At 62.2% G+C, this 26,761-nt stretch overlaps 7 protein-coding genes across 16 annotated transcripts; 5 read left to right on the top strand and 2 right to left on the bottom strand.

Annotated features, from left to right (window-relative positions):
- Positions 1-116: 116 nt before the first annotated feature.
- AAMP (angio associated migratory cell protein) lies at positions 117-3,395 on the bottom strand. The gene is made up of 11 exons (XM_015869066.3): positions 3,277-3,395; positions 2,959-3,111; positions 2,698-2,817; positions 2,373-2,512; positions 2,105-2,249; positions 1,948-2,031; positions 1,562-1,677; positions 1,265-1,368; positions 1,011-1,101; positions 578-732; positions 117-386 (listed from the first exon to the last, which is right to left on the bottom strand). Exons 1-11 carry the CDS (start codon positions 3,362-3,364, stop codon positions 311-313), a joined length of 1,272 nt encoding a protein of 423 aa, XP_015724552.2. The 5' UTR covers positions 3,365-3,395; the 3' UTR covers positions 117-310.
- On the top strand, positions 3,326-4,499 carry LOC146760065 (uncharacterized). 3 transcript variants are annotated; one of them, XM_085553170.1, is made up of 3 exons: positions 3,326-3,644; positions 4,025-4,139; positions 4,232-4,499. In XM_085553170.1, exons 1-3 carry the CDS (start codon positions 3,326-3,328, stop codon positions 4,380-4,382), a joined length of 585 nt encoding a protein of 194 aa, XP_085409296.1. In that variant the 3' UTR covers positions 4,383-4,499. The 3 variants fall into 3 exon arrangements, with proteins under 3 accessions (XP_085409296.1, XP_085409295.1, XP_085409297.1); XM_085553169.1 differs by having other exon boundaries at positions 3,965-4,139; XM_085553171.1 differs by lacking the exon at positions 4,025-4,139 and having other exon boundaries at positions 3,474-3,644.
- On the bottom strand, positions 4,478-17,327 carry TMBIM1 (transmembrane BAX inhibitor motif containing 1). Of its 4 annotated transcripts, none has more exons than XM_085553163.1 (12): positions 17,023-17,327; positions 6,906-7,144; positions 6,685-6,779; positions 6,523-6,587; positions 6,346-6,399; positions 6,205-6,255; positions 5,963-6,002; positions 5,812-5,849; positions 5,642-5,729; positions 5,461-5,556; positions 5,323-5,376; positions 4,478-5,216 (listed from the first exon to the last, which is right to left on the bottom strand). In XM_085553163.1, exons 1-12 carry the CDS (start codon positions 17,100-17,102, stop codon positions 5,073-5,075), a joined length of 1,044 nt encoding a protein of 347 aa, XP_085409289.1. In that variant the 5' UTR covers positions 17,103-17,327; the 3' UTR covers positions 4,478-5,072. The 4 variants fall into 4 exon arrangements, with proteins under 4 accessions (XP_085409289.1, XP_085409290.1, XP_015724554.1 ...); XM_085553164.1 differs by lacking the exon at positions 17,023-17,327 and adding an exon at positions 9,832-9,918; XM_015869068.2 differs by lacking the exon at positions 17,023-17,327 and adding an exon at positions 9,870-9,918.
- LOC107316958 (PNKD metallo-beta-lactamase domain containing) lies at positions 10,342-13,507 on the top strand. 2 transcript variants are annotated; one of them, XM_015869069.3, is made up of 9 exons: positions 10,342-10,524; positions 11,137-11,252; positions 11,346-11,458; positions 11,642-11,700; positions 11,910-12,002; positions 12,129-12,292; positions 12,414-12,500; positions 12,578-12,693; positions 12,769-13,507. In XM_015869069.3, the coding sequence occupies exons 1-9, from the start codon at positions 10,364-10,366 to the stop codon at positions 12,943-12,945; spliced, it is 1,086 nt and encodes a 361-aa protein (XP_015724555.1). In that variant the 5' UTR covers positions 10,342-10,363; the 3' UTR covers positions 12,946-13,507. The 2 variants fall into 2 exon arrangements, with proteins under 2 accessions (XP_015724555.1, XP_085409294.1); XM_085553168.1 differs by having other exon boundaries at positions 12,387-12,500.
- CATIP (ciliogenesis associated TTC17 interacting protein) lies at positions 13,610-15,899 on the top strand. 3 transcript variants are annotated; one of them, XM_085553166.1, is made up of 9 exons: positions 13,610-13,670; positions 13,992-14,033; positions 14,112-14,312; positions 14,413-14,468; positions 14,680-14,766; positions 14,858-15,028; positions 15,106-15,230; positions 15,326-15,488; positions 15,646-15,899. In XM_085553166.1, the coding sequence occupies exons 1-9, from the start codon at positions 13,610-13,612 to the stop codon at positions 15,883-15,885; spliced, it is 1,146 nt and encodes a 381-aa protein (XP_085409292.1). In that variant the 3' UTR covers positions 15,886-15,899. The 3 variants fall into 3 exon arrangements, with proteins under 3 accessions (XP_085409292.1, XP_085409293.1, XP_085409291.1); XM_085553167.1 differs by having other exon boundaries at positions 13,612-13,670; positions 13,989-14,033; positions 15,326-15,402; positions 15,534-15,899; XM_085553165.1 differs by having other exon boundaries at positions 13,613-13,670; positions 13,989-14,033.
- Positions 16,389-21,170, top strand: SLC11A1 (solute carrier family 11 member 1). 2 transcript variants are annotated; one of them, XM_085551929.1, is made up of 15 exons: positions 16,389-16,687; positions 16,934-17,058; positions 17,644-17,766; positions 17,845-17,964; positions 18,304-18,410; positions 18,520-18,590; positions 18,681-18,748; positions 18,822-18,977; positions 19,094-19,252; positions 19,389-19,478; positions 19,613-19,732; positions 20,069-20,218; positions 20,286-20,359; positions 20,543-20,715; positions 20,804-21,170. In XM_085551929.1, exons 1-15 carry the CDS (start codon positions 16,648-16,650, stop codon positions 20,884-20,886), a joined length of 1,659 nt encoding a protein of 552 aa, XP_085408055.1. In that variant the 5' UTR covers positions 16,389-16,647; the 3' UTR covers positions 20,887-21,170.
- On the top strand, positions 21,165-26,596 carry CTDSP1 (CTD small phosphatase 1). Its single transcript, XM_015869172.3, has 7 exons — positions 21,165-22,432; positions 23,392-23,543; positions 23,711-23,812; positions 23,900-23,956; positions 24,316-24,408; positions 24,798-24,983; positions 25,077-26,596. The coding sequence occupies exons 1-7, from the start codon at positions 22,366-22,368 to the stop codon at positions 25,203-25,205; spliced, it is 786 nt and encodes a 261-aa protein (XP_015724658.2). The 5' UTR covers positions 21,165-22,365; the 3' UTR covers positions 25,206-26,596.
- Positions 26,597-26,761: the final 165 nt, after the last annotated feature.

The raw sequence follows: 26,761 nt of genomic DNA, 5'->3' as shown, positions 1-26,761 counted from the left end.
GCGTTGTGGTGTAGGAAGAACAGCCCCTATAGCTAATGCCTAAAATCCCTTGGTAGGACAGAGCACATCTCATAAGGTCACCCTTCCCCCAGCAAACAGAGTGGATGGGATCCAGGTTAAGTGAAATAATTTATATATAAGACATTTTCATACAAAACCCCAGACTCTGCCCCCAGTTTGTGAGGGCGAAGTAGGGCAGGCTGAAAAATTACAAAGCACGTGCTGGAGAAAGGGGGTGAAACCCATCTCCCCTGTCCCGCTGTACATGAGCTGCATGGCAGAGCCAGGCCGCCATCCCTCAGCACTGCTGCTAGCGGTCAGGGCGCTGCACGCAGAACACTTTGGCTTGGTGGTCTCCGGAGGTCGTCACCACAATGGAGGCATCCCTGGAGGAGAGAGATAGGGCTCAGCAGCCAAACTGGTGGCCTTGGACAGCTCCAGCTGTGGCTACCAGTACTCCATCCCCTGAGACCCTTCAATGTGAGCATCCGTGTTTGCAGATGATACACCCCAAGGCTCAGGCGTTTCCTGCACCCAGCAGCCTCAGGGAAGGGTTGGTCCAGGGGTTCCTACTCACTTGTTGACAGCAAAGTCGAGGATTTCAGCAGAGTGCCCTCGATACTCGCTGATCATCTTCCCTGAGCGGGCATCCCAGAGCCGCACAGCCCCATCCAGGCTGCAGGTATACACCACAGCGGAGTTCTCCTCCCACAGCAACTGCACAATTCCTGACTGGGAATGAGCACGAGGAGGAATAACACTCAGTAACAGTCCCAGCACACCATCAGACTCCACTCCATCCCTCCCCATAGCAAGGGGTCAGCCCTCGTGACCAAGATGCGACACATCCTCTGTGTGGGACCACAGCTACCTCAGGGGAAGCCCACGAGCAAAGAGAAGCACGAATTGGGAACCAACCCCAGGAAAGCCCCCCCAGGCTCTAAAAGAGGCAGCGCTGGGCTACCAGAGGTGGCAGCTGGGCCCAGAGATAATGAGGTACAGGGTAGTACCTCATGTTGGCATTTGTGCCTCAAGGTCTGTGTGGAGAGATCGTAGATAGCCAGTGTACCATCCAAGTAGCCAACAGCGGCCAGTGGCATCCTGCAGAGAGGAGAACGAGTTTTATGAGGACCTGGAGTAAGCAGGGAATTAAGCGTGTGAAGGATCGGGGTTGAAGGAGCACTGAAATGAAGAGGGACAACCCAATGATCAGAGCTGGAACCACAAAACATCCCATAAGGAAAATCATCAGTGCCCCACTCACACGTTACAGAAGCCCAACGACTCCACTGAATTGGACTCTGCCTCCTCGCCCTCACTCACAGGGGCCTTGGGAGCCGCGCTCTCCATCTTGAACACGCACACCACCTGGGGGAGGAACAACGTGAGTCCTCATGCCCCAACCCTCCCAGCAGCAGAGAAATGGCGGTAGTGGTGGCCAAGCACGCCTCCTGCTGGCCTCAGATGGCCATCGCATTTGGCTGGCAAAGTCCAGCGCCATCCCGATCTGTACAGGTCATCCATATCCACTACTGAGCCCCACAGGTGGGCACGGACTCACCTTGCCCGTGGCAGAGTTGACCAGCTTGGCGTGACAGTCCACTGAGCCTGTCAGGATCAAACTGCCATCCTGGTTGGTGGCCACACATGTCAGGGGGTCCTGGTGGCCGTCCTGGCCTGTGGAGATTAACACGAGGAATAATTTACGCCCATTCCTTCTTAAACTCCACGCACCTCGAAGCCCAGCACACCTCACCCTGCAGTATCTGCACGGCACCCACCCCATGGTGGCATCCCCAGGGCAAGGGATGGCTGCCACGAGGACACTGCACCCAGCACCAGACTCCTGGCAGCCTCTAACCTCTGTACATGCTGCCTCTTCACCAAGGCAGAGCTCAGAGTTTGTTGCATGGGGGATGCACCCCAGGTGAAAAATCCCTTTCCCACCTTTCAGGACATGCAGTGAGGTTCCCTGTTTCAGATCCCAGATGCGCATGGTCCCATCCTCGTATCCCACCACGGCTCGTTTCCCTGGGTAAAACAGAACGAGCAGATAGAGGCAGAGCTTCCCACAGCCCTTGTCTCCCACCTCCCTGTGCCTCACCGTCAGGTAGGATCTTGCCACACGTGGCAGGGCACGCAGGGCCCTGGAAGGTTTTGCAATCTCCACTGGGGATCTTCCACATCCAGGAATTGCCATCGGCCGTGCCCGCTAGAAGGACATGGGCCTGAGGGTGCCACTCCATCCACTGTTCAGAGAAGGGGACAGGCAGCGTCACAGGGTTGTGTCCTCACAGAAGGGAGTAGAACCAGAGCTGGGTTCCACTGTCGGCCCCCACGTTTCCATCAGGAGCAGAGCTTCAGCCACTCACCTCCAGGTCCCCCACCTCAAAGGACCACACTTCTTCCTTGGTGTCCACCCGCCACACTTTGACCAGACCAGACATGTCACCCGTGGCCACAAACACAGAGTCATGACTGAAACCGGCACAGGTGACAGAGTCCTTGTGTCCTAGAGATGGCAAAGAGTACAGACCATTCTGTTAACAAACACCAGATACGGAAAACAATCAAGAGCCCAGCTCCAGAGGAACATCAGCTGGGGAAGAGCAAGTGCTACCAAGACCCAGACTTCCTACTATGGGTCCCCTACTATGGGACCCATTTGAGCAGGGGCGCCTGGCCCCAGCCCCTCACCTGAGCACTCAAACAGCAGCTCTCCATCGCTCAGGCGCCACACGAAGGCTTTATCATCTTCCCCACCCGTCACCGCCAGCGTGTTGGTCTTTGGGTCGAGGCTGACGCAGAACACTGAGGCTGCAGAGCGGGGACATGCAAACACCACAGAGTCAACCCCCCCACGGCACAACAGCTACTAGAGACCTCTTGAATCCCCTCGATAGAGCCAGGAGAGGGACACAGTGCAGCTTCCCAACCCAGGGAACCCCCATGGCTCACCTGAATGCAATGAGAACGTGACCTCGCTGTCATCCTGCACCTCCATACCATCCTCCAGCCCCTCATCGTCCTCTGTCTCCCATCCTTCCCCGTCGGGCTCCTCCTCTCCCTCGTCCCCGAACTCCACGTCCTCCATCTCCGCAGCCAGCTCATCTGCGGGGACCGACCGTCACCCCCCGCCCACCTCCACCCCAACGGGCATCCCCGGCCCCGCAGGCGGAGCAGGGCTGAAGGCCCCGTGGTGTGGATACACCGCGAGGCCGAGCCCTGTGTCGAGGCGGCCCGGTGCCCCGTGAGGAGGCGGGGCTCCCGTCTCACCCGGCCCTGCTGGGCCCAGCTCCACCACCTCGATGATCTCCTCGTCGCCATGGAAGTCCAACGCGCCGGGCCCCGCTGCGGGCTCCATGCCGGCCTGCCCCGCCGCCACCAACACCACTTCCGCCTTCCCCTTACAGCCAATCACAGCCCGATTTTTCACCTTCGCCCCGCCTCTTCCTCCAGCGCCACAAGGGACTTCCGCTCCCCGCGCAGTGCACTGTGGGGAATGCAGTTTTCTCTCCCTTCATATCCCTTTCTATCCCAGCGCGGCGGACTGCAGCTCCCGGCATGCAGTGGGGCCGAGGGAGCGGCACGGCCCAACATGGCGGCACGGCCCAATATGGCGGCGGCTGGCGGCGGACTGCGAGGTAAAGGCGGGCGGGGGGGGCGGGCAGCGGGATGGCTGTGTGTCACAGCGAGACAATACGCGGACACACACACACACACACACACACACAGACACACACAGCTACACCCGGAGCGTCAGTGGCACCATAAGACACGCCGCCATCTTGGATAGGCCATGCCCCCTCGGTTAAGCCACGCCCCTTTTGGTTGGCCACGCCCCCATCTCGAGTAAGCCACGCCCCCTTTGTTTAAGCCACGCCCCCCGTGCTGTAGCAGGGTGGGGGCAGCGGGACCCCCCGTGTCCCCCCATGTCTCCTACACGAGCCCTGTCTCCATCCAGGGCTCCTGGCAATATCCAGGCTGGGGGCTGAGGGCCGACTGAGCTGCCACCGTCCCGCAGGGCCGCCCGTGCCACCCAAGCCAGCAGAGCCAACGGGGCGGCTCCCCGAGGGGGTGGAGTACATCCCCACGAGGAAGAAAGGCAAGAACCCCATGAAGCCGGTGGGGGTGGCCTGGTGAGTGGGGAGGCACAAGCTTGGGGGGGAGGCTCGGCACTAGGAGACACGGTGACACGTCCCCTCCCTGTGTCCCCTCCCTGTGTCCCCAGGGCCATCGGGCTGCCGTGCGGCATCATCCTCTTCCTGCTGGTGAAGAGAGAGGTGGACAAGAACCGCCTGGAGCAGCTCCACATCCGCCGCAAGATGCTGGGAGCCAACGTGGGGGACTACGAGACGGAGCGCTACCGCCGGGACACATAGACAGGAACCACAGCAACACAAGGACTGACATGGGGACACCTCCCTCCCCGCACTCCCAGCCCAGGGCCCTGCCCGATTCACACCGGGGCCAGCTGGAAAATTAAAGTGTTTTATTGAGTATGTGTAACAATTGAGAGAGGCCAGGCCTGCAGCGGAACCAGTAAGGCCTGGCGCCTACCAGGGCTGTGCTCATGGCAAGGCCGAGGCTGTGTTTAAGGCACTGAATGGAGCCCAGGCCCCCAGGCACAGCCCAGCACTGTTCCATCCCCATGGGCCAGAGAGCCCCAGGGCCCAAGTGTGGGACACAGGGAACCCTTCCCTTCTAGCAGGCCACAAACTGGGGGTGCTGAAGCGCCGAGGGCACCCAGTGGAACTGTACACAGGCACCAGCTTCAAGGCCTATTTACAAGCAAGCAGAGCACCCCTGATGCTGGCAGCACCTCTACCCATCCCACCCATGGGGACAGCCCCAGCGTCACCCCTGGTCCAGCCCCTTGGAGCACTGGTGGATGGCCCCATGGGGACAGCGGGGTGGCAGAGGGGCTGCAGGCTCTAGCAGCCAGCAGTATCCTAATGGGGATTCCAGGAGCCTGGCTAGTGAACGGGGGGCTGGGAGGGGAGCAGCTTGGTCAATGGGAAGAGAGAGCAAGAAGCTTTTTGAGGAGGGGTAAGGGGTCCCAAGGCAGGGGCTCAGTCTCGGCCCACAATCTGCAAAAGGAAGGTGAAGATGTAGATGATATCAGTGTAGATGGTGAGGGCTCCATAGATGTACTCCTCAGGGCTCAGTGTGTTCTTCCTGTTGCCCAGCACCAGCTGTGTGTCGTAGGCCAGGAACTGGGGGCAGAGACATGGGGGGGGGTGAGGTCAGGTAGGGGAGCCCTGCATCCCTCCACGTGCCCCCCACCCCAGCATGGGGCAAGGAGGAGGAGCATCGACTCACCAGGGTGAAGGCAATAGCCCCAATGGCTGCATACAGCATGTGGAGCCAGGGAACCTGCATGGGGAGGGAACATTGGGACATGAGCCATTCCACCCTCTGTCTCCATGGGAGAGCAGCCCCCTGCAGCCCCCTACTCACATATTTGAAGGAGAGGACAATGACCGTGACGAGCCCTGTCACCATGACCACAATGCCCAGCACGCAGAAGAGCCCCGGACATGATGTAAAGTCAACCTGGGGTGGGGGAGAGTGGGGAGGAATGTCACAGGAGGGCACTCTCGTGTCCCCATCCCCACCCCAGGGCACACCCCCTCCTCACCTTGGTCTGGAAGCAGAAGATGGTGACAATGATGGCCACAATGGCAGTGATGATCATGGCGATGAGGACGGCATTAGTCCGGTACATGCTGAGGGCAGAGAAGACAGCAATGTCACCACAGGCACAGCCAGGGACAGAGACCCCAACCCTCCCAGAGCCCCACTGGGTACCTGGCAATGGTCCCCGTCATGAAGCCCATGGCCAAGGTCTGCAGGACAGAAGAGCTGAGTCAGTGATGGCAAAGCAGGGGCAGACCGTCCCTTCTGTGGGACACGTCCCTGCTGTCACCCCCCAGTCCCAAACCTGTGGCCCCCTACTCACAAAGATGCTCAGCAGGATGATGTTCCACGGGAAGCGTCTCCTGGGGATGAGAGAGTTGAAGAGCAGTGAGATGGTATCAGTGCCCACGTCCTCATGTTCTCAAGCCTGTCTCACCTTCCACAGGGACAGGTGGGGTCCCTGTGTTTGGGTGGCACCACACCAGTGTAGACTGTCCCCATCCCTCAAAGCCCAGGGAACCCTTCAGACATCCACGTCCCCCCCTCCATGTCCCCAGCACTCACCGGGGGCCCTGGCAGCAGACCAGCACCAGGTAGGTCACCAGGAATACAGCGCTGCAGAGAGACAGAGAGCTCAGCCCAAGGGACCAGTGGCAGTGGGGGGAGCGATACTTACCCAGAGGGTGACAGGGACCCCATACTCACTATGAGGCGTAGTAGATGGCAGCGTTCCTCTGGACAAAAGAGCGGACAGGTGAGCTGTGGGGTGGCAGGGATAGGCATGAAGTTGGCACACACAGTGTCCCCCTATGCCCAGCACCAAAATGCTCCCCCCCAGACTCTGGGGTGAGACCCCCCATCACCCATCACCGTCTCACTCACACAAAGGTGAACATGGCGATGATCCCCACCGTCACCAGCAGCTGCACTGAGATGATGGCATAGACCTGTGGGAGATGGTGGCAGGCAGTCAGCACTCAGCCTGCTGTCCCCAACCCGTGCCATCCCCCCAACACAAAGGCTGCTCTGACACCCCAGACTCACCTTGCGGATAAAGGTGTGCCGTACTTTCCTGTCATCCCAGTCTGCCGTCTGGATGGGGGAGCTGCCTCCTATGCCATCACCTCCATAGGTGTCACCTGCCAGGGAAGGACAGCACAGCTCACCCTATGTGACAGCACACCAGGACAACCTCCCCATAACGGAGAGACTGGGAACCCCCCAGCACTCATACCCCCACCCCAAAACAAAGCTCCCCAGCTTACCAAAACGCATGGGCATGGTGGGCATGGCCATCCCTGGCTGTGGGTATCCTCCTGGTGTCCCATACCCCCCTGGTGCTGCATACCCCGCAGGTGCCGGGTACCCCCCTGGCTGTGGGTACCCTCCGGCATAGTGGGAGGGCTGGGGGTAGGCACTGGGGGGGTACAGAGGGTTCTTGTCGTCGTATGGGGGGGGTGCGCTGGGCTGTGCCATGCCAGCTGCGAGCTGTCCTGCTGGGCACCTGGAGACGAGAACAGAGGGTGTCACCGTTCCCGTATCTCCTGACGATGGGGAACACACGGAACACAGGGGACAGTCATCACAATGCGCCCTGCTTCGAATGCAGGACAAACACGGCCCTTTAATAGTGACCTCTGCTTAATGAGGGCTGGGAAGCACGGTGACCAGGTCGCTTAGAACCCGGGGCCACCTACATTCCCACGTTCTGAGTCCCTGGTGTGACGTCAGGCAGTGGCTGTGGGCAGGGCACGGCCACGCGGTGACTCAAGGCACGCTGGGGACGTGACCTTTGCGGCTGGCCCTGCCATCACTGAGGTCAGCAACCCCGCTGTCCCCCCAGCCACCATGGGTACAAACTCTATGTTGCTCCCCACAGACAGTGCCGAGGCTCAGAGCTGGGCACAGGGCTGTGGGTCAGCATATGCCACCACAGTGTTAGGACCAGGGATGGTGCCAACCCCCACCGGGCACAACTGCTGAGGTGGGGGCACTGGGACCCCACGCTGAGCTGTCCTTGCAGATCCCACTGCAGCAGCTGTGCTGGGAGCAGGGCCAGCGCTGGGCTGACTCCCCCAGAGCAGGAGGAGAAAGGCAGGAACACCAAGGCCAGGAAAACAATGGCGCTGCCAGGAGCTGTTGCCAGGCTCCTGCCCCACACCCTCGGTGCTGGCAGGAGACCCTCCACCCTCATCCCATTCCCCCCCCAGGGCACCAGCAGTGACGTGAGCAGAACTTGGCCCCAAGGGAACTGGGTGGGACCGGGCTCTTCCTGCAGCACTGTGCCAGCTACACTGGGTGGGATGGGATGGGGGGGCACACAGGGGGAGCACTCGGTGTCCATCCATCCATCCCAGCGGGGGCGGTTGCCCGCCCTACAGCCATGCCGTCATGTTTCCCATCACGGTGACGGTGGTGCCAAAAATAATCCATCCACGTGGTTCCCAAAGTTTCGCTTTCAACACTCTGCAGTTCCTCCTGAAGCACTCGGTGCCCGCTGGCACCCCCTGCTCGCCCACCCCAAACCCCATAACCCCCACCCAGGCTCCAGCCATGAGACCGAGCCCATGCGAATGCCTCCAACAGGAGCAATGCCCAGCCACAACCACAGCAGAAACAAGGAACCAGCCCGACGGGTCCCAGCCGCACCCAGCAGTGTTCAACCCCACCATCCCCCCCCCAAATCCCCACTCCATGGGCTGTATACACCTCAAGGGGCAGCTCCATGGGGTCACCTCTACATAGCCCTTATGGCAAAACCCATCTCTGGGCACAGAGAACCCCAAAGCGTGACCCGTTTCCTCTTTCAGAACAGGGCACTGAAACCTGCGGTCACCAGCCAAACCACGGGGCCATCCCAGCCAGCTCAGTGACCCCGTGGCCACCAGCCGGTCCCCACAGCTCTGCCTGGCACCGTGACTCAGCACTGATAAGCTGCAGGCAGCAGGGGGAGGGGGGGAACCTCAATACAATGGGGACACGGGGTGCTCCACGCAGCACCCAGCAGGGCAGAGTAGCAGCACTCCTCACTTTCCCTGGGGCTTCCCCAGGGTGGAGCAGCCCTGGAAGTGTTCTGCCTTCCTAGAAGAGCTTGGGAAATCGCAGCAGTTCGGCACAGCCTGGTACAGCACGGCACAGCTTGGTACAGCACAGCACAGATGCCCCTATTGCCTCCAGGCTTGCTGCCCAGCTCAGCTCACCCATGACATGAGTTTGTGGGGTCTCAGCCTTGTTGTCCTCTCCTTCCCATCCCAGGGGCACCAAGTGTGTGTGCCAGCTGTCACCTCCTGTCCCCAAGCCGCTGAGACCCAGGTGTCCCTATGCAGGGAGCTGCCCCCATGCCCCACAGTGCCCACCCCATACCATGTCCAACACTGGGCTCCTTCATGGGACACCCCTCCCAATAGCAGGGTGTCACGGCACAGTCCCTATGGGAACCCCAGCCCACCGCTGTCCCTGTGCCAAGCAGGCTGGGACTTTGCCCCCGTTCAGCTGAAGCCACAGGTTGCCTCGCAACACACTGGCAGCCCCATCCCACCCAGTGGTGAGGACTGGGATGGGACATGGGCACAGAGCCCCCAAACAGAGCACTGGGGACAAGGATAGGGGAATACAGGGATGATCCCCCCAGCCTAATCCCCCCCTGCCCCCCCCGTCCAAGCAGATTCCCATCCGCTCTGAGAAGCTCAGAGGGAGGAGGAGGGAGGGGACCACACATCACAACAACCAATCCCATGGGAACACGGTGTGTCCCCCACAGCTCGGGGACAGCACCTCCAGCCCCCAGACGGGTCCACCCCCCCCCAGCCCCTGGGACATCCCCCCAACCCTCTCCAGGGGGTCGTGTCATCCTAAATAGCACCGGCGAAGGCAAAGGGGACACAGAGGGAGCTCCAAGGGGGGGGTGGGGGGAGAAGCCTGGGTGACGTCGGGGGATTTCGAAGGCAAAGAGAGCGGGGAAACAGGCAGAGAAGAGGGACGGAGAGGGTCTGGGAAGGGTCCGGGGGCGGGTAAGGTGGGTTAATAGAGCGGGGTTTGGCTAGGGGGCATCGGCGGGGCGGGTGGGCAGACAGGAAGTGGTTTGGGAGAGCAAAGGGACCCCGTCCGAGCTGGGGGACACCCGAAAGGACCCGAGGGACTCCGTCTGTGCCCTCCCCCCTCCCCACGGCCCCACTCGTGCCACGGACTCACACGGGGACAAGGGCCGGGGGCCGCGAGGCCTCCCCTACCTGCTGCGCTGCTCCGCGGGGCTGGAGCTCGGCCGGGACGGGCCGGGACGGGGCTGTCGGGGCGGGTCCGGAGGGACGGACAGCAGCCGCCCCGCCCCGGGCCGCCCCGCCGCTGCGCGCCCTCGTGCGACGGCTCCGGTACACGGCAACGGAGCGGGTACAGAGCTGGGGGGGGGTCGGTACCGAGCGGAGCGTCCCGCCGACACCCCCGGGGCAGCGACGGGAGGCGGGGACGCCCCACGGTGCCGCGGTGGGGCTGAGCCCCACGGGGACACGCAGCTCCCCGACCCCACGGGGGACCCCGACCCCAACCCCGGCACCGCCGGCACCCGCGGGGTCCCCCTTCCCGCAGTGACGTCACGCGGGGGAACCCCTCCGGCAGGGGGCGCGCGAAGTGGTGGCGGGAACGACGAAGGGGGCGCGCCACGGAGTCACGGCGCTCTCCTATTGGCTGCCGGGAGGGGGGCGGGGCATGGCGGGGGCGGGAGAGGGGCATGGCGGGGGCGCGCTGCCGGGCGGTGCTGGCGGTTGGGGTCGTTACGTGCGGGCTGGGGGTCGCCGCCTGGCTCGGCCGCTGCCCCGCACTGCGCCGCATCGCACGCCGTGCCGCCGCCGTGATCATGGCGCTGGCCGGGCCGCTCGTCTTCCGCCTGGGGTGAGTGCTGGAGGGATCCGCGGGGCTCTCCCGGCGGGAGGGGAACGGCGGAACCGCTGCCGTCGGGGGGGAGAGGAAAGGTTGAAAGCGTGGGGCCGCCACGGCTGCTCCCCTTTGTTCTGCCCTCGGGTGTCGGTCTCCACCCACCAACTCTGTTCTCCCAGGCGCATCCCACACCGTGCCATTATAAGCAGGTGTAGGGCCTGGGGAGGTTCCTTGCGAATAGGGATGGGGTAGAGATGGAGGTTTGAGCACGTCACGTCCTTCATGGCATCCGTCCCCAGCCCTGAAATCCTCCTGTATTAATAGAAGGGGTTTGAGCTACCCCGGGCCCAGCGCCTGTTGTTCTTACGTGGCATATGAATGGGAGTGCTTTTCGCTTCCCTTTTCTGCAGCCCCTTCTGTTTTGTTCTCCTTGTTGCCCAACAGTGCCGTGTGTGTCCCCTAGTTCCTGAACCCAGTGCCCATCACGGCCCTCAGTGTGGGATCGGCCTCAGAATAGGGCTGTGTCCCATGCTCACAGATGGTGGGACTTCTCCAGATGTGTATACAGGGCTGTGAAGGAGGGATATGTGTTGAATCCCCTGTCGGGGCTCCCTGTGCCCCCCACAGGTACAGCCTGTACGCCCGCACACGCCTCGGCTTCCTCTTCTACAAGCGGCAGGTGAAGAAGGCCCGCGAGCGCTTCCCCCACGGCCACTCAGTGTCCCAACCTCTGGGCTTCCGTGGTGAGTTCTGAGCTCCATCCCTATTTTGGGTAGGGGGCTTCAACCTTGTCCTCATCATACCCTGATGTCTGTCTGTCCATCTGTCCTTTTCAGGGGTGAAAATCGTGCCCATCCCTGTGCTCTCCAATAACTACAGCTACCTGGTCATTGACACAGACTCTGGCCATGCAGCTGTGGTCGACCCCTCTGACCCACTGGCTGTTCAGGTGGGATTTCACCCTCTCCCCAGTGCTGTTACTTTGGTGTTCTGGGAGTTGGAAGCGTATCTGCCCCTAATGTGTAACCCACAGTGCACAGGGCAGGGTGACAGGGAGCTGGAGGTGAACTAGCACTGAAGTGTTCCCCCCCCCCCCCCCCATACACATGCACCCATATCTCTGTCCTGCCAGGCTGCCATCGAAGAGGAGGGGGTGATGCTGGAAGCTATACTCTGTACACACAAACACTGGTAAGGGGGTGCTGGGAAGCAGAACGGTGATCGGGGGTGCTGGGGATACCTGTTGGTGTGGGGGGGATCCCAGAGCAGAGCCTGCTTCTGTGGGAGCAGAGCAGCTGGGGGTTGAAAGGCTGCGAGCCCCCTCATTTCCAAGTGTTGCTGAGATGGGGAACCCCCATCCCTCACCTGTACTGGGGATGCACTGACCTGTTCACCTGCAGGGACCACAGCGGAGGGAACGCGGCGCTGCTCCAGCAGCACGGCTCCTGCAAGGTGTATGGCAGTGCTGCCGATGCCATCCCTGAGCTCACCCAGTAAGTGCTGCAGTCATCCTCCCATCTCTCTGGGTCACCCTTCCCCTGTGCCAGCACCCTGGCAAGCTATGAACCCTATGGGGGCTTTTTGGGATGTGACCGTGCCCCCCCTCCCTGCTGGCACAGCCCTGTTGGGGACAGGGAGAAGCTGAGCGTGGGCTGCCTGACTTTTGAGGCTCTGGCCACACCGGGCCACACAGTGGGGCACACGGCCTTTGTGCTGGATGCAGGACCCTTCGGGGGCCCCCCGTGCCTGTTCTCCGGGGACCTGCTCTTCCTGGCTGGCTGTGGTGAGTGCAGCGGTCCCATATTGCCTGACTTTTGGGCATTGGAGTCCTGAAGGGCTGTGGGAAGGGACACCCCAATTGAACCTCCCTCCCCCAGTGATGGCGGCTGTGTGTTTGGCTGCAGGAAGGTTGTTTGAGGGCTCCCCTGAAACCATGCTGGCCTCCCTCGATGCAGCCGTGGGCTTGGGAGAGGACACGCTGCTGTGGCCAGGTGAGCATCCCCTACCCTGAAACCCCCAAATCTCCCCTCTCCATCGCTATGGGGTGATGCTGAGGTGCTGCCCCCAGGCCATGAGTACGCACTGGAGTGCCTGAGCTTCGCCCGCCTGCTGGAGCTGGACAACCCTGCGCTGGAGCAGAAGCTGCTTTGGGCCACGCAGCAGCGGCAAGAGAAGAGGAGCACGGTGAGGACCCACCCACGGCCCTATTTGTGACCGTGGGGGTGACGGTGTGGCTGAGCTCTGCCCTCTACCCCACAGTGCCCCTCGACGTTGGGCGAGGAGCGAACCTACAACCCCTTCCTGCGCACACACCGCCGGGAGCTGCAGGAGGCTCTGGGGCTGCAGCAGGGCAGCGGGGAGCACCACGATGCCTTCAGAGCCCGGGTACTGCGGGAGGTGCGCAGGAGGAAGGACCTCTATAAGGCCACCTCGTGACCATCCCCACTTTGTGACCCTCCTCTGGACGTGGGGGTCTTCCGGACTATGTGATTTTTCTGCTGTGAATTTTCCTCCTCCTTAATCCTGCTGGGAGATACAGGGAAAGGATGGACTCCCCCCCATAATACACACACCCCATGTGTGCACCTCATAGGTGATCCCTCCCTCTGCCCCCCCTTTCCCACACAATCTCTTCTCTGGGGGTCTGTAACCCCCCCCCCGCCCCACTTCTGGGGCTGTAGGACCAGCACTAAGGGCTCTCCTTATTTCCCTCCCTCTGTTTTATGGGAGACCCCAATTCACCCCCCAGCACCCAACCAGCGCTCAGGGAATCCCCCATTCCCCTCACTGCTGTGTCTCCCTTTGGAGGTGGAGGGGCAGGGAGGAAGCCTGGGTGCCCATCATTGCCCTAGAGCTCCCCCCGTGTCCTTATCCACCTTATACACTGGGATGGGGAGCACAGTACTGGGGGTGTGCAGGTAGTACTGCTGTACTGAGGACCAGATACCCCTCTCCCCCCCCCTAAATAAAAGCCCGGATCAGATTTGTGCCCCCTCAACCACTTTTGTTCTGTGAATACCCCTTTGCCCCCACCTTCCCATAAGATTAATAATTGCTGTGAGGTTGTGGCTCCTTTAAGAGGTGGGGGTGGGCCGTTCCTATGCTAACGGCTGAGCGTCCTAAGGGGGGGGGACGGGGGCAGCTCGGGTCGATAGGTCCAGGTCTGAGGCTGGGGGGAGGATATTGAGGGCAGCCCGAGGATTGGAGTGGGTGGGGGGGGGGATTTAGTGGGAGAAGACCCCAGACTTCTATGGGGAGGGGGGAGAATAAGGGTTTGGGGAGGGGGCTGCTCCGCTTTGAGGGGAGTTTGGGGTAACTGCAGTGTTTTGGGAGGGAGGGGAAGGGGTGGAGGCTGTGCTCTCCTATAGGGCTCTGTGGGGGACACCTGGAGGAGCACTGGGGGGTGCTGCCCCTCATTGGGGTGGAAGTCTGGGGGGCAGAGCTCTCAGCAGTACCCCATCACTGCTGTCTCCCATCAGAAGACTCCACCCCCATGGAGGCTGCTAAGTTCCTGAACAGCATCGGTGGGTGCCAGCCCCCACCACCATCCCTCAAGGTGAGCAGCACCTGGGGGGAGGCACTCAATGACCATCCCTGTGCAGGGCTGGAGGAGCTGGAGCGCTGCTTGTTTGCCGAGACACTGGTACTGGTGGACGGGGGGGGACAGCAGCAGGGACACCTCTGGGTGACGGCCCAACGCGAGCTCTACGAGCAGGAGGACCAGCAGGTGAGGAGCTGCCTCCTGCTGCAGGCGGGCTCCAAGGGGCTGCTGGATGGCGTGCCGTATTCCTGTACACTCACAGGTGAGCTGGGGACACTGGAGTGAGATGTCACCATCCCACAGGCTGGGATGGCATCCTGGGGTGTCCCTGTCCCTGGGTGCACAGGGCTCTGCTCCCACAGGGTATGTGTCTATGCAGCTGGAGACGCTGGAGCAGGAAAAGCACGAGCGCTTGGAGGTGAGCGGGCAGCCGTGATGGAGGCATGTCCCTTAGCCCCCCTGTCCTGAGGTGATGCCTCTGCCTGTGCCCCTGAGCCATCCCTCCAAGCTGGTCCCCTACCCTGGGTGGCAGTGGGGATGGGGAATTTCCCACTGTTTATGGCACCCTGGGGTCCCTCTTCCCCTGCACCGTCTGGGAGGGGTGTTGGGGTGGCTTTGCTTCCCCACAGTTTGGAGCACACCCCATGGAGAGGAAGATCCACATGGTGCAGCAACCACACGGGATGACCATCACCGTCACCACCCAGGAGGGAGAGGTGATATCCCCCACCTCCTCCTACCCTTTCCTCCTATCTGGATAGCAATTGGGATGCATCCTGCAGGATGTCCTATGGGGTGTCCCCACAGGCAGAGCCACAGCACCAGGTGTTCTCCTACGACTGGGCCTCACTGGGGAGGCTGCTGGGGGAGGCTGCCAGCCTGCTGCTGCTGAGGGTGCTGGCGTGCCGCCGTGCTGTGCCCCCCGGCATCATCTTCCCGGCCATCGACAAGGAGGGCAACCTCTGCACCACCACCTATGTGAGACCCTTGGAGGGGGCATGTGTGGGGAACACAGGGCTGAGGGTTGGGCACAGAGTGATTTTGTGTCCCTACAGCGCTCCCTGGGTGTGCAGCAGCAGCCGGTGGGCTCGACACAGGTGGAGGTGTTGGTGGTGGAGAGAGCCCTGCATACTGCCCAGGGTGTTCCAATGGTGTGGCACCACAGCCTCCTCCCCAGCGGGTATGGTGCCAGCTCTCGGGGGACTAAAGGGGGGGAAAACAGACTTGGGTGTTGGCACCAGGATGGAGGAAATCAGCATTGGTGCCTTTCTGCAGGCATTTGGCTCGGCAGGTGCAGGTGGGGTGCCCAGTGATTGCAGTGCTGCAGGAGGCACCTGTTCTTAGCAGCACAGGTGCAGAGCCCCAGCCTCTCTTCCCAAAGCAGCTGTTGGACTGGGAGGAGGATGCCCAGCTGTGCTCCTGGTTCCTGGACAGGAAGGTGAGGGGAGGGACTTGGGGATGAGATTATGCTGCTCTCCAGCAGGATTCCCCCTGGGAAGAGGCATAGCACCTCCAAACCCTCTGCAAAGTTGGGGAAGGACACGTGCTCCCCCCTTCGGCTTGGCTTGGGCACAACCCTGTCCCCAACCCCACAGGAGGAGCTGCAAGCATCCCACAACACCTACGTTCAGCAGCATCCTGAGCTCTTTGCGCTGCTGGCTGACTTCCTACAGACCCTGCTGATCCGCCAGCCCCCCGACCCCATCCTCTTTGCTGCTGAATTCTTTGCCCCCTTTGCCCGCCACAAGCCCCCTGGGCCCAGCTTTGCCTCCTCCTTATCCCCCAGCCCCTTCTGCAGCATCTCCTGTCCCAGCCCCCCAGCTGAGGGGGATTAAAGGTGTCAGCAGTGCCCCTGCAGTTCTCTCATGTTGTTTGGGAAGCTGAGGCATGGGAAGGGCTGGGAGGCTGAGCTGTCAATGAGTGCCACACGGCTGTTTAGGGCTTGTTTTCCCCACAGATGCCTTCCTTTGGGATATGAAGTACCTAGGGCTTCCTATGGAGCAGAGCCATGTGTTCCTTAGGGGTGTCACTCCCAGGTCCTTCCCCAGCCACGGGGACTTTGTGAGGTGCAGCCTGATTCACACCAACACTAAGCTCCCAAGTCTTCGGGGTGAGGGTGTCTCTCACCGCAGCACCCAGCACGCTCTGGATGACCCCACACCCACCCCGAGCCCAGGGTGCATTTTGCCCTGCTCACGTGCTTGTGCAATGCGTGCTGCTTCCTCCTCACTCCCACTCCTTTAGCCTTTCCCCTACTCCAGTAGGGTCAGCTACTCTTCCATTGTGGGAAACTGTCCGTGTTCCCCACTCCAAGCAGCAGGACCCTGGCACATGCTGAGGGGGTGACACGTGGCCACAATGCTCACCCTTAGATATGTGTTTGCAGATGAAAGGGAGGTTGCTATGCCCTACGCACAGGGTGGGGAACTGAGACCCAGCCCCCCCCACCCCGGGAAGCTCTTTCCCAGCCCAGGTCTGCAGCAAGTGGGGAAGGAGCACTTCCTCCTCTTCCTCCTCCTCCTCCCCTGGAGGGGGGCTGGGGGCTATAAGAGCTGTGCACTCGGTGCAGCACCCAGAGGTAGGGGTTCCCCCGCACCATGTCTGGATCCAGCCCTGCTATGGCATCACTGGAGCCAGGTGAGTCTCACCTTGGCTGGGTACACTGTACCCTCTGCATCCACTCCCTGTGGCTCTGGGGCTGGTGATAGATGGGCTGGGGAGAGGGCTTTGATCTGTGCTGGAGATGGCATCTGGCTGCTTTGGGCTCCCAAACTGGTTGGCCCCAGTGGCTGTCAAGCCCTGTGGAGCTGTGGGGCTTTTCCCTGGGAAGATGCTACATCCCCTCCTGCTTTTCCTTCCCTTCTCCTTTTCCTTACCTCCCAGGCCTCACCGGGTCCCTGAACCGAGTCCAAACCAACCCAAGCAACATCCCTGTCCCCCCACATCACCCCGTCCCCCATGCTCAGACCTACCTGGATGAGCTCATCAGCATCCCCAAAGGCAGCGCGGTAGGTGCAGCAGGGAACATTGGGTCGGGTATCACAGGGGACATATCTGGGATATACCCTGGGAACCTTGGTGTCCCCACATCCAGCAGAGTAATCGCAGTCCCATTCCCACACTTGGAGCTTTCCCACTGGAAAAACCAAGGCAAAGGGCAGCGATGCCCCACTCCGAGGGCCACCCCATCTCCCTGGGTTCCTGTCCCAGGGGGTGGCCAAGTCCCACGGTTCCCTCCAGCAGCCTGGGGCCCCTCCAGCCCCAGCTGCTGCCTGAGAGCGGAAGGGAGAAGGGGAAGGGATGGGAGTTGTGAAAGTAGCTCACGGGAGTGGGATTGCACAAGGTGTCGTTAACGGCACAAGAAGGGTGACAGCTCCATCTGAGCTGCAACAGATTTCAATCCAGTGCTCAAACTGTCCCCCCCCCAGTGAAGAAGGGGGTGTGTGTGGGGGAAGAATATCTTCCATGCACAAAATGTGCCCACGTGGTAATGCAGGGCTCCCCAGAAAGAGGGCACCAGTAGCCCAGCTGGGAGCCACCAGAGCCCCACAGGACCTGCCCCATCCCCACTGTGACCCACCACTCCATTGCAGCCCGGCTTCAGCTTCAGGAAGCTGTGGGCTTTCACTGGCCCTGGCTTTCTGATGAGCATCGCCTACCTGGACCCAGGCAACGTGGAGTCAGACCTGCAGTGTGGGGCCGTGGCTGGATTCAAGGTGAGCCCCGGGCTGCTGGGTGACCCCATTGGGTGCAGGGTGCTGCCACCACCTGCTGCTCTTCTCCTGTCTCCCCAGCTGCTGTGGGTGCTGCTATGGGCCACAGTGCTGGGACTGCTGTGCCAGAGGTTGGCCATTCGCCTGGGTGTGGTGACAGGGAAGGACCTGGCAGAGATCTGCTACCTCTATTACCCCAGGGTGAGCACCCCAGGGGATCGCAGTGTGGGTGAGGAGCCCGTTCTCTCCCACTGCTCCCCAGCCCCAGTGACCCCCTGTGGCCCCACACGCACCCCATTGCCTGGCACAGAGACAGCTTTATCCATTCCAATCCCACGTGAGGACACCCGAGTCCCAGCGTCAGAAGCGGCTGCAGGTTGGGTCCTGCCCGTCTGATCTGCACTCTTCTTCTCCCTGCATTCTGAGCACCCCAGATGCAGCCCCCCCATGCACCCTCTATCCACCACCCCTATCCCAAGCCTTCCATGTCCAGGTCCCCGCAGGGCTCAGGCACGTCACTATGCATCCCCATCCCTCCAGGTGCCCCGTGTCCTGCTGTGGCTCATGATGGAAATCGCCATCATCGGCTCAGACATGCAGGAGGTGATTGGGACAGCCATTGCCTTCAGCCTGCTCTCAGCTGGACGGTAACCACCTGCAGGGTGCTGCCAGGTCTCACCCTCACCCCTATGAGGGAAGCAGCCCACCCCAATGCTCCACCAACCTGGCTGACATCCCTGCTCTCCTGTCCCATAGCATCCCACTCTGGGGTGGTGTTCTCATCACCATCACAGACACCCTCTTCTTCCTCTTCCTTGACAAGTATGGTGAGTGCAGGGGCACTGGGATGGGGGGCACTCACCCAGGCCCCAGGGTTTGTCACCCAGCGTGTCTCTCCTCATCTCTTCCTTCTGCAGGGCTCCGCAAGCTGGAGGCTTTCTTTGGCCTCCTAATCACCATCATGGCTCTGACCTTTGGCTATGAGGTAAAGGCCCCCCAGCCTGTAATGATGCCATGGAGCTGCTGGGGTGGAGGCAGCTCACAGTGCCCCTTCCCAGTATGTGATGGTGCGGCCAGCACAGACAGAGGTGCTGAAGGGCATTTTCCTGCCCTACTGCCCGGGCTGTGGGCGAGAGGAGCTGCTCCAGGCTGTGGGCATCGTTGGTGCCATCATCATGCCCCATAACATCTTCCTGCACTCCTCCTTGGTGAAGGTGAGAAGGGAGCAGGGGACAAGTCCCCCATTGCAGGGACATGGTAGGGGTGAATGGCTTATCCCATAGGGGGGCTGTAATGGGTTCCAATGTTGCGCATCACCTGCCATGCCCAGACCCGGGCGATTGACCGCTCTAAGAAGGAGGAGGTGAAGGAGGCCAACATGTACTTCCTGACCGAGTCCTGCCTGGCTCTCTTCGTCTCCTTCCTCATCAACCTCTTTGTCATGGCCGTCTTTGGAGAGGCTTTTTACCACCAGCGCAATGAGGACGTGGTGAGTCCCTCCAGGGAGGTGGCAGCTGCACCAGGGGTGGAGAAGGGCAGGGTGGGCACTCCTTAATCATGGATGGAGGGGTGGATTGGATGGATGGGTGGATTCATAGCCATGCCACACTCACCATGTCTTGCAGCACAACAAGTGTGTCAACAGCAGCGTCAGTCGCTATGCCAGCATCTTCCCCACCAACAATGAGACTGTCTCTGTGGATATCTACCAGGGAGTGAGTGGCACTGGGCTGCATCCCATGGCCAGCTGGCCTTAGTGGCACCGTGCTGCCTCTGGTCTCCCAAACTCACCCCTTTACTGTGCCAAGGGGGGATACTTTGGGATCCCCATCAGAGCGTTGCTGTGCAGGGCGTCATCCTGGGCTGCTATTTTGGGGCTGCAGCGCTCTACATCTGGGCCGTGGGGATCCTGGCAGCAGGGCAGAGCTCCACCATGACAGGCACCTACGCGGGACAGTTTGTCATGGAGGTGAGCGGGGGACACGGTGAGAGGTAACTCAAGGCAGGAGTCCTATGGGCAGCCCGACCCCAACGGGGTATTTGGCAGAGAGATTTCCTCTGGGCAGAGGGTTCATTTGGGGTTCCTGAGAGCCGGGATGGGGTCAGAGCCCCCCCATCGCCGCCACCCCACCCAGAGTCCCCCATGCGAGGCCCTGCTTTCCTAACGAGCTGTTTGCTTAACGAGCAGGGGCTGACATCTAGCGGGGCCCTGCAGCCCTGCAGGAGCTGACAGCCACACGGAGGGGGGACACGGCCCTATTGGGGCTCTATAGGGCCGATGGCGCATCTTTCCCCGCACCCCCAGGGCTTCCTGCAGCTGCGCTGGTCCCGCTTCACCCGTGTGCTGTTCACTCGCTCCCTGGCCATCCTGCCCACCCTCTTCGTGGCCGCCTTTAAGGACGTGAGCCAGCTGACGGGCATGAACGACCTGCTCAACGTGCTGCAAAGCATCCTGGTGAGGGGTGGGCACGGCCGGGCCCCCGGCCCCACTGCGATCCCCCCCTCACCCCGATCCATTCCAGCTGCCCTTCGCTGTGCTGCCCGTCCTCACCTTCACCAGCCTGCGTCCACTCATGCGTGACTTCACCAACGGGCTGTGAGTGCCGGGGCGAGGGGGGAGGGTGGGACACCTCCACGTCCTCAGCATCCCGGTGGCCCCATAGTGGGTTGAAGGGTGGCTTTGGGCTGCACAGCCCTTCTATTTGGGATCCACAGCCCTTCTATGTGGGCTGCACATCCCTTCTATGTGGGCTCTCCTTTGCCCTGCTGGGTGGCACAGGGCACTGACCCACTCGCAGCCCGGGGCAGGTGCTGATGTCCCTCATCACGGGGTTGGTCTGTGCCATCAACGTGTACTTCGTGGTGGATTTCCTGCCCACGCTGCGAGGCCTGGGCTACCTCATCCCCCTGGGGCTGCTGCTGGCGGCCTACGTGGCCTTTGTCGCTTACCTGGTAAGGGCAGAGGGTGGCTGGGGGGTATAGGAGGGGGGCGAGGGGGTGACTCTCCTACAGCCTCCAACGAGTGCCCCTTTGCCTCCAGCTCTGGACGTGCAGCATCGCGCACGGAGCGCGGTTCCTGGCCAGGGGACGCTACAACCGGTTCAGTTTCGATGTCAGCATTGACGGTGCGGGGCTGGCAGGGCCACAATGATGGGCTCCGTCCTGCTGCCACAACGAGCCCCGGGTGCTTCAGGCTCCTCTAATACCGGCGGGCACAGCCCGTGGGGAGCCCGCTCTGCTCGTTTGGCTGCGTGCAAACCCAGCCATGGTTCAACCCCCCCCATCTCTCGGTCCCATAAGTGGCGACGCCTGCTGGCCGTCCCACATTGGGGCTGCTGTCCATAGCGCTGTGTTTGCTGTGTCTGCCGGGTGGGGGCTGATAAACGTGACGTCCATAACCTCCATAACCCGATCTCCTCCTCCTCTCAGTGTTGGGTCGGTGGGGGGGGGGTCCGCTCATTGCTGCGCCCCCCACCGCGGCCCGCACTTGCGAGACGCTCCCTGGCTGTTTCAAGGCCCCCCCCTCTTCCCAACGTCCCCCCCCCCACCCCATGCCCCCCCCCAGCCCTTCAAAGTCCCTCTATCCCCAATGGCACTCATTGAGGTGTGGGGCTATTTAGGGGTCCGGCCCCCTGACCCCCCCCCCCCCCATCTCCCCATAGCTCCCATCGGGTAAGGATCCCCCCCCCCCCTCCCTGCCCCGGGCACCGCGCTTGTTTATGTGAAGAATTTCCCCTTCCTTAAAAGGGCGATGGCAGAGCGGGTGGGGCGGTGCCTCCCCCCCCTTCCACCCGGCTGGAAGGAGGAGTCGGGCCGGTGGGGCCCACCGCAGTGCCAGGGTGTCCTCGGGTGTCCCACCCCTCACCCTTGTATGGGGGGCTGGGGGGGCACACAGACCCTGTGGGCTCTGAAAGCATAGGGACGGCAGGGGACGGGGTGGCTGAGCTCGCGGTGTGTTGGGTTAGAGCAGGGGGCGGATGTAGCTCTAAGAGCCTGAGGGATGGCCTGGTCCTTATGGGGCCGGAGGGGTCCTTGCGGTCACGCTGTGGTCCTTATGGGGACCAGCATGAGCTCCATGCCTCCATCCCATCCCCAGCCCCGATAGCGCAGCCGGCTGGAGGGATGCTCCGCGGTTTCGGAGCCTCGCTAATTGCTTTAATTAATTAGAGGCCGGGCCTCGCCGTGCTGGGGCCGCAGTCACCAGGGCCGCCTGCTGTCACCGCAGCTCCAGGCCCGTGCTCAGCATCACACAGCGCCCCGCGGGGACCCCCCGCTCCTCCTACACGGGGCGTGGGCCGGATGGGGGACGGTGCGTGTAGGGCGGTGTGTGTCTATATGTGTGTTTAGGCTGTGGGGTTGGCATTGCCCTTTTAAGGGGTTCCTTGAAACCGCGTCCGGGTTCCATGTTTGTAGCAAAAAACCGTGCGGAGGAAACTCCATGTTGTAACAAAGTTTCCTCCGCCGCTCCCCGCACCCGCCGCCCCGCGCCCGCCGCCCGCCCCCCCCCCATCCCCGCCCCGCGCCCCTCCCCCCCCCTTTCCCCGGGGGCCGAGCAGGGGGGGGGGCAGCTCCGAGCTCCTGCCCCCCCCTCCACCCCCCTCCATGGACCACCAGTCCATCATCACCCAGCTTAGCAAGGAGGAGGTGACCGCCCCGCTGCAGGAGAAAGGTAATGCCCCCCCCCCTCCTCTAAACCAGCCGGCGTCGGGACCCCCCGCAGCCCCCCTCCTCCTTCCCTTCCCTCCTCCCTCGGTGCGCTTTGCTTTAGGGGAGGGTTGGGGGGCTCAATCTGGAAAATCACTTCTCGGTCCCCACCCCCCCCCCGCTGCATGTCACTATGGGGCACAAGCTGACAGCCCCCTCCCCCCCCACACCTCTCCTATAGGGCCAAGTTCAGCCCCTTCTCCCTGCGTTGCTCCCCCACGTGCCCCCTTTACCCCCCCCCCCCAATGCGTGGCGACGGGCGCGGAGCGTGTGATGAGTTGCGAGCGGCCTCAGCTGGAGTGAGGCCCCGTGGGGCTGCGGGGACACGGGGAGGGGGGGGGTACGCGTGTCATTCCCCGTCTGCGACCCTCCTGGGGTGATATGGGGATATGGGGCGGGGGATCTGAGGAGCGGAGGGACACGGGGAAAGGCAGCCCCTGCCCCACTTGGGGGGGCTCGCAGGGCTCTGTAAGGCCCGGAGGAACGGAACCGTGGGGGTCGGCAGCCGTCCCGCCCCCCGGCAGCATCCCGGCCCCGCTCCCGAGCTCCGGGTTTGGGCTGGGGCAGGATCCGGCCGCCCTGGGGGTGTCCGTGCCTCAGTTTCCCCGCTATCCACCAATGGGAGCTCAGGAAACAAGAGCCCAGCGGGGTGTGCTTCGCCTCCATTGGCTCCTCGCCTTCGGGACGTTTGTACCAGCCAATGAGGAGGCCGAATTGTTGGCGGGGAGGCGGGAAGAAGGATGGTTAAGCTCCTCCCCTTGTGCTGGGCCCCGCCTACAGCGCGACCCACTCGTGTCCGTGGGGTCCCAGCACCCTGCGGGGAGGCGCCCACCCCGAGTGGATCCCCCCATCATCAGTGTAGGGGCCGCTCCTGTAGGGTCCTGGTGCTGCCCCCATCCCTATAGATGCTCCCCCAACCCACAGGTGCCCAGAGCCCCCCAGCCGCTGCTAAGAAGCCTCGGGGCCGCAGCATCCTCCAGTCCCTGTTCTGCTGCCTGTGCCACGATGACGCCGAGCCCTTCTCTGTCAACAACAACGCCCCGCTGCTGGTGGAGGAGAACGGCTCCGTGCCTAAGGTACCCCCCTTCCACAGCCCCTACCCCTAAATGGGACAGCTCCAGGGGCACTCAGCCCCCTTATAACTAAAGAAGGGGTCGCTGCCGCCTGACCTGGGCATAGGGCAGAAGGGAAGGGGCTGCCCCTTGCTCCTCGCCGACCCCCTGGCTGTGCCCCCCCGATACAGGCTGCAGCCAAGCACCTCCTGCCCGAGATCAAGCCTCAGGACGCCAGCAAGTTGTGTGTGGTCATCGACCTGGACGAGACGCTGGTGCACAGCTCCTTCAAGGTGGGAGCGGCCCCATTAGGGTGGGAGGGAGGTTTATGGGAGACGGGAGCCCCCCACCCCACGCTGACCCTGCTGTGCCCTCCGCAGCCGGTGAACAACGCCGACTTCATCATTCCGGTGGAGATCGATGGCATCATGCACCAGGTATCGGGCTGTGCACTGAGGGCTTGGGAGGAGTGGGGGGGTCTGGTGGGGTGCCCCTCCCTCAAAAGAGGCTGGCGCTGGGTTCAAGTAATCCAGGATAGGCTGTGGTCTGGCAGTCAGCCTGTTCTAGGTTACTTGGCTCCAGAGCCCGCCCGATGCTTCGCCCTGGAGATGTTGGGGACAGTGGGCACCCCCCTGACTGCCACCAAGCGGCATCCCCTCCTTTCAGCACAGGGCATGGCCCCTCCCTGCTGCTGGCTGGGGTCTGGATATGGTGCCTTTTGGGGTGGGCACAGGAGGGTGGTGCTGGCACCCCTCTTAGTGTTAGTGTTAGGGTCCCTCAGTGCCTGTGCCTGCAGGTGTATGTTCTGAAGCGGCCGCACGTGGACGAGTTCCTGCAGCGCATGGGAGAGCTCTTCGAGTGCGTGCTCTTCACTGCCAGCCTGGCCAAGGTGAGTGGCAGCTCCAGGGATGTTGTTGTCCCCTTCTTTGGGCACCGTGGGTCCCCCACAGCCACACACCTGTGGGCATCATTGGGTCTTTGTTCCCCTTGGTGACAAACCCATGGGCACCTCTGGAAACTGGGTATCAGCAGTCCCTCTTGGTGACCACCCATAGGCACCACCGGTCCCCCTTGGCCACCCACCCATGGGCACCACTGGACCTTGGGCACCACCGGGTCCCCCTTCACCACCCACCCATTGACCTTGGGGCCACCAGACCCATTTGTCCACCATTTGTCCCCCTTGCCCAACCACCCGTGGAGACCTCTGATCCTTGACCGACACTTTGGGCACCTTGATTCCCTTTGGCCACCCTCTGACCTCCCCTCTCCCCGCAGTACGCAGACCCCGTCGCCGACCTGCTGGATAAGTGGGGGGCGTTTCGTGCCCGGCTCTTCCGCGAGTCCTGCGTCTTCCACCGGGGCAACTACGTGAAGGACCTGAGCCGCCTGGGCCGCGACCTGCGCCGCATCATCATCGTGGACAACTCGCCCGCCTCCTACATCTTCCACCCCGACAACGCTGTACGTACCCATGGGACCGGCTGGGGGTGGGCTGGGTGGTGGCCCAATGGGGACAAGGAATCCAAGGTCCTGAGCTGGTGGCCATACCCACAGGTACCGGTGGCCTCGTGGTTTGACAACATGGCAGACACGGAGCTGCTGGACCTGCTGCCCTTCTTCGAGAGACTCAGCAAAGTGGACGACGTTTACACAGTGCTCAAGAAACAGCGGACTAACAGCTAGTGGTGCCCCAGTGGGGCCGGCGGCGGTGGCCCGGTGGCAGCCTCGGTGGGGATGTGTGTGGGTCCTTGTGTCTCCCCATCACCACCCCATTCCCCGCTGCAATGGTCACAGTGGGTGCCCCACACAGAAGGGGTGCCCGGGGGTGACTTGCTGGGGACATGTTTGGAGAGGTCCCGTCCTCTTGTTGCCCCCCCCTCCCCAAAACGGTTCTCAGGTCCTTTTCCCCTCCACATCCCTCGGAGTGGGGAGGGGAGTTAAGCAGTCGCTGCTTTCCACTGCCTTTTGGGTGAGCCTGGTCCCCACAGCCTTTGCCGAATTTGGGGACTGGCAGCCCTCAGCCCCCTGCCTGCAGGGGGCCACCCCCAAGTGTGGGTCCCATTTGTCTTGGGGTCACTGCCGTGCCCCCAGCTCTGCCTTTTGTGCAGCTGATACCTTTGGGGGGGCACCACTCCACCCCCCCCCCTTGTGCCTTCTGGTGCCCCCTCCCCACCTCCAGGGGTGAATTTTGGGGGGGCTGAGCCCCTGGCTTTCAACACCTCCGTGTGCCTTGGGTCACCATGTCTCTATGTGTCCCTCCTGCAATAGAGGTGCCTGGGGAGGGGCTACAAAATTACCCCCCTCCAACCTCACTTTCTTCCCATGGGGGGGTGGGAATTCTGATGGCCTCAACCCACCCCCTCCACGCCCTCCCCCAGTGCCACTGTGGCAATGGGGGCCACTCCACTCACCAGCAGAGGTCCCCTGCCTTGTGGGGGGGTCACACACTCTGTCCCCATCCCTTCTCAATGTCACCAAAGGCTGGGACTCATAATGGGGGTGGCCTGTAGAAGCCTTAAGGTAATATCCCACCCCCGCCTCCCCATGGCCTTAAAGGAGCCCTGCCCCCCAACCCCTTGCCAGTGGTCTCCCTCCCTTTGAGGGGAACGAGGGCTCTCAGGGAGGGGGGGGATTTTTAAGTGGAGGGAGAGCATATTTTCTAGAGTCAATCTATGGACAATGATATATTTTTAAGGGGGGGGGGGAAAGCAACGGTCTCCCAAATAATCAAGGGTGCCTTTTTACCGCTGTGCCAGGGAATGGGGGAATCTTTTGGGGGAGGGCTTTTTAACTCTCCATTGCTGTCCGTCCGGCCCCTGCGGTGCTGCCCTTCTCCAAATGCTGGGGGCCAGGGTGAGGGCCCCCCCGGCTCTGCCTATGGCCCCCCACCCTGCACCCTGCTCCTGCAGTGGGGTCCCACTCAGCACTTTATTGGCCACATCAGGCAGCATCCATGGGTGCACCCCTGGGTGTGTGGGGGGAGGGGGGCTGGAGATGGGGGTGAGGGGGGGGCGGGGGGGCTGGGGACCAGTAAGTGCCTTGGTGTGATTAAAGCTGTCCAACCCTCCTGGAAATGGGCTGTGCTGATCTGTGTTTGTGTACATGTGGGTGTGCAATTGTGGCCTGTGAGTGTGCATGGGTGCGCACAGCACACACCTCTCTGCTGTATGTAGGTGTGTACAAGCCCCATATGCAACCCGTGTGGCTGCTGCAGGGATCCCCACTTGGGTCTCATTGGG

Source organism: Coturnix japonica, chromosome 7 (assembly GCF_054131305.1).
Source record: "Coturnix japonica strain WE chromosome 7, WE-NBRP24, whole genome shotgun sequence".
Classification (NCBI taxonomy): domain Eukaryota; kingdom Metazoa; phylum Chordata; class Aves; order Galliformes; family Phasianidae; genus Coturnix; species Coturnix japonica.
Note: the sequence above shows the minus strand (reverse complement) of the source record. Positions and strands in the feature narration are given on the sequence as shown.